Below are 12252 nucleotides of genomic sequence, written 5' to 3' on the forward strand. Positions count from 1 at the left end.
ATGTTTTCTATTTCAAATGTTAAGTCAACCTCCCAGTCCCAGGATAAATCCCACTTGGTCATCATGTATTTTCTTTTTCAGATACTGTTGGTTTCAAATTGCCAAAATATGAAGAATTTCTTTACCCCCTGAGATATTGGTCTGTAGTTTTTTGGTGATATCTTTGTCTGGTTGTAGTGTCAGGTTAATGCTGACCTCCTAAAACAAGTTGGATAGTGTTTCTCCTCTATTTTTTAAGTGAGTTTGTATAGAATTGGTGTGATTCCACTCTGGTGTCTGACAGAATTCACCCATTAAGCTTAGTATTGTTCAGAATACCCTTGTTTTTTGATTATCTTCAGGAGCTTCAGTGAAGTCCCCTTTTCATTCTTTTTTTTTTTTTTTTTTGCAGTTTTTGGCCAGGGCTGGGTTTGAACCTGCCACCTCCGGCATATGGGGCTGGCGTCTTACCCCTTTGAGCCAGGGGCGCTGCCCCCCCTTTTCATTCTTAATGCTGGATATTTCTGTCTTTCTCTCAGTTTCTCTCTCATTAGCCTGCTAAGAGGCTTATCAGTTTTATTGGTCTTTTCAAAGAATAAGTTTTTGATTTTATGAGTTTATTATTTTCCTGTGTTTTAGTTCTTTGATTTCCATTCTTAATCATTTCCTTACATCTTAGCTTATGTTTAATTTGCTCTTTTTCTAGTTTTTAAGATAGAAGCTTAGATTATTGATTTTTAGACAATTTTTCACAATATAAACTTTTAAAGCTGAATTTATTTGAAAGCACTGCTTTAGCTACATACCACCAATTCTGCTTTGCTGTGTTTTTATTTTCATTCAGTTCAAAATATTATAATTTCCCTTCTTTGGCTTACAGGTTATTTAAAAGAATGTCATTTAATTTCTAATTATTTGTGGATTTCCTAGTTATTCACAAATATCTTAGATAACTGCTATCGATTTCTAATTTAATTCATTTTTAGTGAGAGAACACACTATGCCATTTCAATGTTTTGTTTTGTTTTTTTTTCGATTTATTGAGACTTATTTTATGGCCCATAATGTATGTTCTATCTTGGTGAATGTTCCACATGCACTTAAAAAGAATGTGTGTTCTGTTGTCTTTGGGTGTTAACGTTCTATAAATGTCAATTAGGTCAGATGGTAGATAGGGTTCAAGCCTTCTATGTTTTTACTGGTTACGTCTGTTCTAACAATTTCTAAGAATCGAGTGCTGAATTATAATGTGGATCTGTCCATTTCTCCTTCCAGTTTTATCAGTTTTTGATTCATATATTCTGAAACTCTGTTATGTGTACATACATTTAAAATCTTGATTAATTCACCTTTTCATCATTGGAAAATATCCCTCATTATCCTTGGTAATATTTCTTGTCCTGAAACGTACTTTGCTTAATATTAGCATAACCACCCCACTTTTCTGATAAGGGTTTTCAATGTGTATCTTTTTCTGTCCTAATTTTTAACCCATCTGTGTCTCTGTGTCTAAAGTGGGTTTCTTGGCTCCATGCCTGAAGCTCAGTGGCTAGGGTGCCAGCCACATATACTGCAGCTGGCAGGTTTGAATCCAGCCCGGGCCTGCCAAACAACAATGACGACTACAGGCAAAAAATAGCCAGATGTTGTGGTGGGCACCTGTAGTCTCAGCTACTCGGGAGGCTAAGGCAAGCGAATCCCTTCAGCCTAAGACTTGGTGAGACTCTGTCTCAAAAATAAAAATATAAAAAAATAAAGTGGGTTTCTTGTAGACAACACAAAGTTTGTGAGTCTCTGCTCTTACTAGGAAGGTCTGGGAACATTTTTGCTTAATATAATTGTCAATATGATTAGGTTGAGCTTATCGTCTCACTATTTGTTTTTTACTTGTCCCATTTGTTCCTTCTCATTCTCTTTTCTCCTGTGGATTACTTGCTTGCTCTGAAAGTATTCCATTTTGTCCCCTCTTATTTTAGTTTTTTTAGCAGCACCTATTTGGAGGTGTTTGGGTTTTTTGTTTTTTGCAGGTTTTTTTCTGCCTTTGGCTTTGTTTCTAGCAGTTGCGTCATGTTTGGGATATGCATATTTATCCTACCACAGTCTACCTTCAAATAATACTGATTAAATAATAATTAAGTAACCTTCAAATAATACACTTCATGTATAAGACCTTACTACAATATGCTCCTCTTTACTCCTCCTGGCTTTTGTGCTACTGTGGTCATACATCTTACTTGTACATATGTTATAAGCACTATAAAACATTGGTTTTTTTTTTTTTGGTTTTTTTTTTTGTAGAGACAGAGTCTCACTGTACCGCCCTCGGGTAGAGTGCCGTGGCGTCACACGGCTCACAGCAACCTCTAACTCTTGGGCTTACGCGATTCTCTTGCCTCAGCCTCCCAAGCAGCTGGGACTACAGGCGCCCGCCACAACGCCCGGCTATTTTTTTTTGTTGTTGCAGTTTGACCGGGGCTGGGTTTGAACCTGCCACCCTCAGCATATGGGGCCGGCGCCCTACTCACTGAGCCACAGGCGCCACCCATACATTGTTTTTTTTGTTGTTGTTGTTGTTTGTTTGTTTTGCAGGTTTTTTTGGCTGGAGCTGGGTTTGAACCCACCACCTCTGGCATATGGGGCTGGCGCCCTACTCCTTTGAGCCACAGGCGCCACCCCAAACATGTTATTTTTAACAGTGAATTATCTTTTAAGAAAAAATTTAAAATTAAAAATTCTTGTATAGGGTGCCACCTCTGGCTCAGTGAGTAGGGCACCGGCCCCATATACTGAAGGTGGTAGGTTCAAACCTGGTCCCGGCCAAACTGCAACAAAAAAATAGCCAGGCATTGTGGCGGGTGCTTGTAGCCCCAGCTATTCAGGAGGCTGAGGCAAGAGAATTGCCTAAGCCCAGGAGTTGGAGGTTGCTGTGAGCTGTGATGCTACAGCACTCTACCAAGAGCAACAAAGTGACACTCTGTCTCTAAAAAAAATATAAAAAAAATTCTTGTATAAATACTCATGTTTACCATTTCTTCTACTTTGCTTTCCTTTGTGTAGCTCCAGGTTTCCAGGTTGTATATATTTTTTTTAATTTCAGGTTAATATGAAGAACGTACAATTAGGTCACATACTTTGCTTTTGTTAGGTTTAAGTCCAAGTTGTAGTTATGTTCTTCACCCAGGAACTGTTCCATAGACTCATGCAATGTACCTGTTGGGTGAGAACTTACACAATCCCTCCCCCACACATGTGAATTTAACTGAGTTTTTCTCTCGTGTATGTAGTTGTTAATCTACTAGTTTCTTTATTTTTTATTTTTTTGTAGAGACAGAGTCTCACTTTATCACCCTCGGTAGAGTGCCCTGGCATCACACAGCTCACAGCAACCTCCAACTCCTGGGCTTAGGTGATTCTCTTGCCTCAGCCTCCTGAGTAGCTGGGACTACAGGTGCCCGCTACAACGCCCTGCTATTTTTTTTGTTGCAATTTGGCTGGGGCCAGGTTTGAACCCGCCACCCTTGGAATATGGGGCCAGCACCCTACCCACTGAGCCACAGGTGCCACCCTAGTTTCTTTATTTTTATTTTATTTTATTTTTTTAGAGGAAGGGGGTCTTATTCTTGCTCAGGCTGGTCTCAAACCCCCAAGCTCAAGCAATCCACTCACCTCAGCCTCCCAAAGTGCTAGAATTACAAGTGTGAGTCCCATGCCCAGCTACTAGTTTCAATCTAGTGCCAAGTATATGTGGTGCTTGTTTTCCATTCTTGTAATACTTCCTTTAGCAAAATGTTCTCCAAATCCTTCCAGGTTGCTACAAAGGATACAAACTCTCCATCTTTTATGGCTGAATAGTATTCCATGGTATACATATACCACAATTTATTAATCCATTCATGTGTTAAAGGGAACTTGGGTTGTTTCCCATATTGTTGTGATTCTGCTGCTATAAACATTTGAGTGCAAATGTCCTTATGGTAAAATGTCTTCTTTTCTTTGCAGTAGATACGTAGTAATGGGATTGCAGGATCAAATGGAAGGTCTACTTTTGGTTTTTGAGGAACAGCCATCTTTCTATAGAAACCGTGCTAGTTAGCAGTACCAACAACACTGCATGAGTGGCCTCTTCTCTGTACACCCACACCAGCAACTGTTGCTTTAGGACCTCATGACATGGGCTGTTCTCACTAGGGTTAGGTGATATCTCATCTAATGTTTTGATTTGCATCTGTATGATAATTATAGGCAGTGAGCATTTTTTCATGTGTTTGTTGGCCGTTCATCTGTCCTCATAAGAAAAGTTTCTGTTCATGTCTTTTGTCCAGTTTTTGATGGAGTTAGTTGCTCTTTTCTTCTTGATTTGCTTGGGTTCTTTGTAGAGTCTGGTCATTAGCCCTTTGTCCAATTCATAGGATGAAAATATCTTCTCCCATTCTGAAGGTTGTCTCTTTGTTTTGTTGATTGTGTTCTTGATCAGGTCCCACTTACTTATTCTTGTTATTGTTGTGATTGCCAGTAGCATCTTTTTCACGAATTCTTTCCTTTCCCTAAGCCATAAGATTAAGAGTTTTTCCCACACTTTCTTCTATGGTTTTTATATTTTCATGTCTCAGATTTAAATCTTTTATCCATTGAAAGTTAATTTTTGTAAGTGGTAAGAAGCTTAGGTTATAGTATTTTTTTTTTTATTTTTTTGAGACAGAGTTTCAAGCTGTCACCTTAAGCAGAATGCTGGGGCGTCACAGCTCACAGCAACCTTAAACTCTTGGGCTTAAGCGATTCTCTTGCCTTAGCCTCCCAAGTAGCTGGGACTGAAGGCACCCACCACAACACCCAGCTATTTTTTGTTGTAGTTGTCATTGTTGTTTAGCAGGCCCAGGCTGGGTTCAAATCTGCCAACCCCCAGTGTATGTGGCTGACGTTGTAACCACTGAGTAACGGTGCTAAGCCAGGTTATAGCATTTCTTTATTCTTAAGAATTTTAACAATGTAGGGCGGCGCCTGTGGCTCAAGGAGTAGGGCTCCGGTCCCATATGCCAGAGGTGGTGGGTTCAAACCCAGCCCCGGCCCAAAAAAAAAACAAAAAAGATATTAAAAGAATTTTAACAATGTAGATGATATCCATAAGTTCTCTCAGTTTCTATTTGTCTGAAAAAGTATTTTACCTTCCTTTTCTTTTTTTTTTTTTTTGAAGGTTTCAAATGTACTTTATTTCAATAATGCCATATTTTAATGGGTACACAGTGCTTTTACTTGGCATCAATTATGAGTTGGTTCTGACACAATTCAGTATTCCACCAGCTGGGATGATTACTGATCTCTCCATTCCTTTGGGGTGACTCTGCCAACAGGGGACAGGTTCCATTCTATTCCAATTTGTGTCACTGCATATGTCCATACAGCAATACAGAAAGTGGCTCCACTAGCTAATACAGCATTACCATATTTATCATGAAAATCAGGTGTTCGTTTCTGGTGGCTCGCCCTTGCCATTGTTTGCTGAATGTATCGAACTTGGAGACGAGTTAGTGCGTTCTTGGCCAAGAAAAACATCGTGAAATTGAAAATGGAACTGCAGCAATTCCAGGTGATAGTTCGGTGCAAATTGACTTCAGATCCTTACCTTCCTTTTCCAAAGATATTTTTCCTAGACAGAGGACTGAATTTTGACAAATTTTCCTATTAAGATGTACATACTCAAAGACATTATTAGAAACAATAGGGGTTTTTTTAGTCATTTTTAGCTTTGGGCCTCTGTATGTATTGTCTCTTTTTCTCTGGCTCCGTTTCAGAGTTTTGTTGTCATTGACTTTCGGCAGTTTGATTATGTTGTACCTTGGTATGATTTACTTGTGTTTACTTTATCCAGATTGGGGTTTGTTGAACTTCTTGGGTCTATGGATTTATAGTTCATATCAAATATGAAAACCTTTTTTGACATTATTTCTTCTGCCTCCTTCCTTCAGGGCTCCAATTACACACATATTATAGCATTTGTCATTGTCCCATAGGTTACAGAGGCTCCGAACGTATTTTTCAATTTTCACTCTCTCCTCTCCTCCCTCCACCACTCCAAAATTTCAGTTTAGATAGCTTTTATTGCTCTGTTTTCCTCACGATCTTTTCTGCAGTGTCCAATGTGCATTAGACCCATTCAGTGAATTTTTCATTTTATATATTGTATTTGTCAACTTTGGGATTTCAACTCACTCTTTTTAATATTTATTATTTCCAATCTCAGGAGGCTGAGGAAAGAGAGTTTGAGGTTGCTGTGAGCTGTGACCCCATGGCACTCTACTCAGGGCGACATAATGAGACTCTATCTCAAACAAACAAAAATTATTTTGCTTTTTAAATACTTGAGCATATTTACGAAAAGTATTTTAAAGTTCTTTCTTGCTAATTCCATTATTTCTGTAATATCTACATTTGTTTCTATTGACTGATTCTTCTGTTTATGAGTCATAGTTTCTTCTCAAAACTAGTCACTTTTTAGATGCTAAGCACTGTAAATGTTGTGTTGTTACACATCGTTCAACATAAGTAACTTTGAATTCTGGCATAAAAAAAGGATATTAGGGGAAAATTGGTGCGATCCAGAGTCTGTAGTTTAGTTAATAACACTGTTAATTTCTTAGTTTTGACAAATGCACTACGGTTATTACACTAGGGTAAGGTAGGTGAAGGTTATACAGGAATTCTCTGTACTATCTTTGTAACTTTTCTGTAAATCTAAAATTATTCCCAAATCAAAATATTATGTTTTTTAATTCCTCCGTTTCTCCTACTGTTTATCTTAAAGCATTATTTGTCACGTTTTCCCCATGCATTTTTATCTAATTCGGTCTTCATTTCTAAAATGATTTTTTCTGTCATTTCTAATTCTTTTGTTCTGTCATCTCATTTTCAAGTTTTCTAATTCTAATTCATTTGTTCTTTAATCTCTTGAACATGTCTCTCTAGGCATGCATGCTTTCATTGTCTGTTTTTTTCCTCATGGAAGTGGTGATCTTGATACTTTTCTGTTGTTTGTGTGGCTGTGAGGGTTTTTGTTGTTGTTCAAGTAGCTTTTAAAATCTCACAGAGCTCCCTTAGTTTATTTTCAGGTAGTGTCAAAAATAGCAGTGTGCATTCTAATATTAAAAAGTTTATATTTTTAAAGCTTTTTTTTTTTTGAGATGTCCTAGTTCTTTTCTTCTTCCGCACTTTTATCTGAACCTCTCCTTCTTTAGTTTTTTTTTTTTTTTTTGGCCTTCTCATTCAATTCTGATTCCTCTCCTGGAAGGAAGAATTCCCTAGTGAGGCCCTGTCTTTAAGTGGCACACCACAGGCTGTTCAGTTTCAAGAGTTCAAGTTCAAAGAGACTAGAGTACTCAGTTCCTTTAGGCCTTCCCACAGTCCTTTGGTCCCATCTGTTATTGAAGTGGACAAACTCCTTGCACTTTTAGCTGATGCTCTCAAGTTGACCCTCCGTGCTTTCCATCACATCTGATGTGTTCTCACAATTCCTTGGCTTGATCACATGCCGTTTTGCTTCCTGCTGGTTTCTCCCATACTGCCCATAATGCATCTGTGGCTGTCTGTGTTTGTTTTTGTTACCTAGTTTTACTACAAAAGTTGTCCCCAGGCTTTTAGGTTTCTTAACTAGTTGCCCCGTCTTTTACATGGTGACTGAAGATTCATAAACTATGCTGCCCAGCTCCTACCATCTTTCCAGAATTCTAATACTATGTATCATTTTTAAATCACAGCAGGGGGTGGGAATGTGTTGAAGTACCTTTTATTTCTCATGGAATTTAACCACAGTGATAGGAACTTGGAAGAAATTAAGTGCTTGAGATGAAAAAAGAATACCCAACACATCGGCACTAGGAATGTATGTAGAATTTTGTGTATTTCCTTTATGCTAAATTATTTATCATGGGTTTCTTATGTTTGGTACATAACCCTCACAGCTGTGATTGAATGGTTGTGGAATATTCCATTGAGCAGATGTATCAACATGTACTCAGCCTGTCCCTTACTGTTGGACATGTGGGCTGTTTGCATTTTTCTGTTGCCTCAGATGATGCTGTCATAAATACCTTCGCATACTTGGCTTTTTGTTTTTGTTGAATTATTTTCTTGTGATAGAATCCCAAGAGTAGGACTACTGGGTCAGGGGTAGGAACATCTCTCTGGATCTGGCAATCTATAATCTGAAAATATGTTTTGAGAGTTATTTTTCTTATTATAAGGGAAAGGTTAAGGCTTGGTCATTAGTGGTAAGGATCACATGAGGGAACTAGGCCTGTTTCCCAGGATAACTGCTAATCTGTCCTGTCTCCCAGCCACCAGTCTTTCCCATTTGCTTCATTCAACTTTTGTCTTTCATTCATTTAACCAACATTTATTAGGAGCCTATTACTATGTGTCAGGCACCGTGATTTCTCTCTCCACACTGGAGTGCACTCCAGAACTATGTGCAGTGTTCTTATCAAGGACTGATCCAACACTTGGGATGTAAAGGGGCCCATCCAGATGTGCCCTGGGCTGTTCTCTCTGAAGATCACGAAGGTGCTGTGGCCTATGCTCACCACGGTGTTCCCTTGGCCCTCCTGTCGTCTCTAGAAGACTGCTGATGAAACCCTAAAACTTTTGCCTGGAAATATCTGGAGTTAGCAATCTATCTCCCTCCACAGGCAAGTTTAGCCCCATTCTAGGGCAGACTTGAGAAGAAAAGGGAGAACTTAAGCAATTTCAACTGTATCAGTGGACCCCATTACCCAGAAATAATCTTGTTACCTTTATCCCAAAAGCTGGTATGCAAGAAATACCTCACTCCACCACACCTCCCCTTACATATTCCCCTGGTTCCTCTGTCTTCTGTCTCTTCTTTCTCCTCTTTGTTTTTTGTTTTTTTCCTCCCTTCGATCTTTCCAAAGTCAGACATAAATTCCTTTTCCTCATCTTATGCAGAGAGGCTTTGGAAAGGAGAAGGTATTATACCTCCACTGCTTCTTTATCAAACTCTTTTTCCAAACATAGGCACTTCTGTCTGATGGAGGGATTCTAACACCAGATATTAAGATAATTCAGAAAATTTTCCACCTCAATACACATGTGCAAACAAAAAGTATACATAATTATTCTGATGCATAGCTCATGCTAGACCAAGCACTATGATTATGATTATCCTATTCAAAATGGTCTAATGACAAAGTTCTAGAACAGCCTGTCTGAAAGTGGCAAGAGCATGTCCTTGGCCAGAGCAGTGCAGCTGAATCCCAGAACTGAGCCTGGGAAACTTGATTTGTCTTGTGGCCTTTGCAAGCATTTTACAAACGGTTGCTACAGGGAAGACACCAAAAGTAGGGAGCTACTTTTATAGATGAACCAAAAAGAAAGTTGTACAACTTTGGCAACCAGAAAGTTTCAAGCTTTTTCAAACTTGTGTGGACTCTTAAGGTATTCTCAGGTTGCAAACTTTGAGCTGAAATATGATATCAATCTAGCTGCAAACATTGGCATGGGAAAAAGTGAAACGAGCATTTCGTGTGGTCAAACCAGGTGACCAGGCGAGCAATGAAGCTTCAAGATATGTGACTTAATTCCACTTTCTACGTAATGTGTAAAACAACAACCAGTTTATTATACTCAAGAATGATATGGGTCAGGAGTTCTGAAAGGACTTGACAAGGACATCTTGTATTTGCTCCACAACATCTGAGCCTCAGCTGGAAAGTCTCAAGGCTGAGGGTTCCTGAATGGCTGGGTGCTAGAATTATCTCAAGGCTCTTTCACCCATGTGTCTGGAATTTGACGATGGAACATCCAGATGGCCTCCCCATCTGGGCTTGGTCTCAGCATGGGGTTAGGCTCTGTGATAAGAAGCCTCTAAAACAATCCCCCATGATCCCTACCTGCTGGTATTCACAGCCTTATGTAATCCCATCCCCTTGATTACTTTGCCTCTAACCAATGGATTATAACAACACTGAAGAGATATTTCTTCCATAATTAGATTGCAAAAGATTCTCATTCTCTAACCACCACCCCCCTTCTCTTTTTCTTTGATGAAGCAAGCTGCCAGGTAGCAGAAGCTCACATGGTAAACCAAAGCCAGTGAGAAACCCTTAAAGAAAAGAATCCTGCCAAAAACCACATGAGCAACCTTGGAAGTAGATTCTTCTCCATTCAAACTTTCAGATGAGACCCCAGCCCTGACTAAAACCTTGTTTATGGCCTTATGAAAGATCCTGAAGCACAGTATCCCACCATCCAGATGGTTGCATTCCTGATTCAGAGAAACAGTGAGATGGATAATAAATGTGTATTATTTTAAACTGCTAAGTTTTGGGGTGGTTTGTTACATAGCAAAAGATACTTAATACAGTTCCAAGAACAAGCATCTCACAAGCACCAGGCAGAAACTATATCAGAAATTACAATCACATAGCATTACTTCTCCCAAATTCATAAGCCTTCCCAGATTCAAGGAGTTGGAATACAGACCCCCATCCCTTACAAAGAGGAGAGTATAAGTACCCAGTGTCATCATAGAAAGAGTATGTAGGTGGGAAGATATTGCCATGGCTATCTTTGGAGAACATAATCTGCTGCCTTGCTCTTTGACCTTTTCCTATGGCATGGCCTTATCAGCTCATGTGTAAATTTCAAGAAAGATTTATATTGTTTTGCTATTTGAAATCAAGGGTTTTTTTTGCACTTCTTCTGAAATGTCTTGTCTGCTTTTATGAAATTCTCAAACAGGCCAGGTGCAGTGCTCACATCTGTAATCACTCTGGGAAGCCAAGGCCTGAGTGGATTGCCTGAGCTTAGAAGTTTGAAACCAGTCTGAGCAAGAGCAAGATTCTGTCTCTACCAAAAATAGAAAAACTAGCCTGGCACTGTGGCAGGCATCTGTAATCCCAGTTACTCAGGAGGCTGAGACAAGAGGATCACTTCAGCCTGAGGGTTTGGGGTTGCACTCCATCCTGAGGGTGATGAAGACTCTGTCTCAAAAGAGAAAAAAAAAAAAGAAATTCTCAAACAATTTATCAACATGTCATAAGATAAACTGGAGTTTCCCCTACTGCAACCAGAGAGATCTCAGAACCTAATTTCCAAGAATGTGACTATCTGAAGTACAAAATCCTCTCCACTTAAGAATGACTCCTAATGAATTACAACATTGCTCTGGCTACATGTTCTGAAACATTCCAGTATTGCCCCACACTCCATGCCAGTTGAGGGGAAAAAGGATGCTGAGTGAGGAGAATGTGGTGAGAGGAACTGAGGGATACTCAGGCCAGGCTGACTGCAGTGGTGTTTCAAGCACCCAATAGACTCACAAAATTTCTGATCAAGAAGGCATCTCAGAGGGCGGCGCCTGTGACTCAGTCGGTAGGGCGCCGGCCCCATATGCCGAGGGTGGCGGGTTCAAACCCGGCCCTGGCCAAACTGCAAACCAAAAAATAGCCGGGCGTTGTGGCGAGCGCCTGTAGTCCCAGCTACTTGGGAGGCTGAGGCAAGAGAATCGCTTAAGCCCAAGAGTTGGAGGTTGGGGCGGCGCCTGTGGCTCAGTCGGTAAGGCGCCGGCCCCATATACCGAGGGTGGCGGGTTCAAACCCGGCCCCGGCCAAACTGCAACCAAAAAATAGCCGGGTGTTGTGGCGGGCACCTGTAGTCCCAGCTACTCGGGAGGCTGAGGCAAGAGAATCACTTAAGCCCAGGAGCTGGAGGTTGCTGTGAGCTGTGTGAGGCCACGGCACTCTACCGAGGGCCATAAAGTGAGACTCTGTCTCTACAAAAAAAAAAAAAAGAGTTGGAGGTTGCTGTGAGCTGTGTGAGGCCACGGCACTCTACCGAGGGCCATAAAGTGAGACTCTGTCTCTACAAAAAAAAAAAAAAAAAAAAGAATTAAAGAAGGCATCTCAGAGACTGATCAATTCAACTTACACTAGTATTGATGGCAGCTACATTCAGTGAGACCTGATTGTAACTGTAGGCCTTTATATCTGAATAAAGTAGATATTAGTGTCCTGATATAATTGAAATATGTTGGGCTTCACCAGTTTATAAATTCATGCTTCTATTTAATGCCCTAGTTACTGTAGCTTGAGTCCTGCCCTACTTGAGTTTAAGAAAGCCAAGCTTTTATCCAGATCCCCTGGGGAATGCTTACATGGTTCATCCATTTCCTCCCTATTTTCCACCTCTGCCAGCTGTCTGGTCCCACATGGTAGACTCCTGTATCTCAACACCTGCTTCCTTACAACTCAGGAAAGGTCACAA

The 12252-nt window shown here is 40.1% G+C and overlaps 1 protein-coding gene across 1 annotated transcript; it reads right to left on the reverse strand.

Annotated features, from left to right (window-relative positions):
- Nucleotides 1-5149: 5149 nt before the first annotated feature.
- LOC128564746 (cytochrome c oxidase subunit 7B, mitochondrial) lies at nt 5150-5589 on the reverse strand. Its single transcript, XM_053560492.1, has one exon. It carries the CDS (start codon nt 5527-5529, stop codon nt 5287-5289), a length of 243 nt encoding a protein of 80 aa, XP_053416467.1. The 5' UTR covers nt 5530-5589; the 3' UTR covers nt 5150-5286.
- Between the last annotated feature and the right edge of the window lie 6663 nt (nt 5590-12252).

This window comes from Nycticebus coucang, chromosome 14, assembly GCF_027406575.1.
Source record: "Nycticebus coucang isolate mNycCou1 chromosome 14, mNycCou1.pri, whole genome shotgun sequence".
Lineage (NCBI taxonomy): Eukaryota > Metazoa > Chordata > Mammalia > Primates > Lorisidae > Nycticebus > Nycticebus coucang.

Bases quoted from the DNA above. Each gene is read 5' to 3' on its own strand.
- LOC128564746 (XM_053560492.1), bottom strand. From the start codon at position 5,529: ATGTTTTTCTTGGCCAAGAACGCACTAACTCGTCTCCAAGTTCGATAC.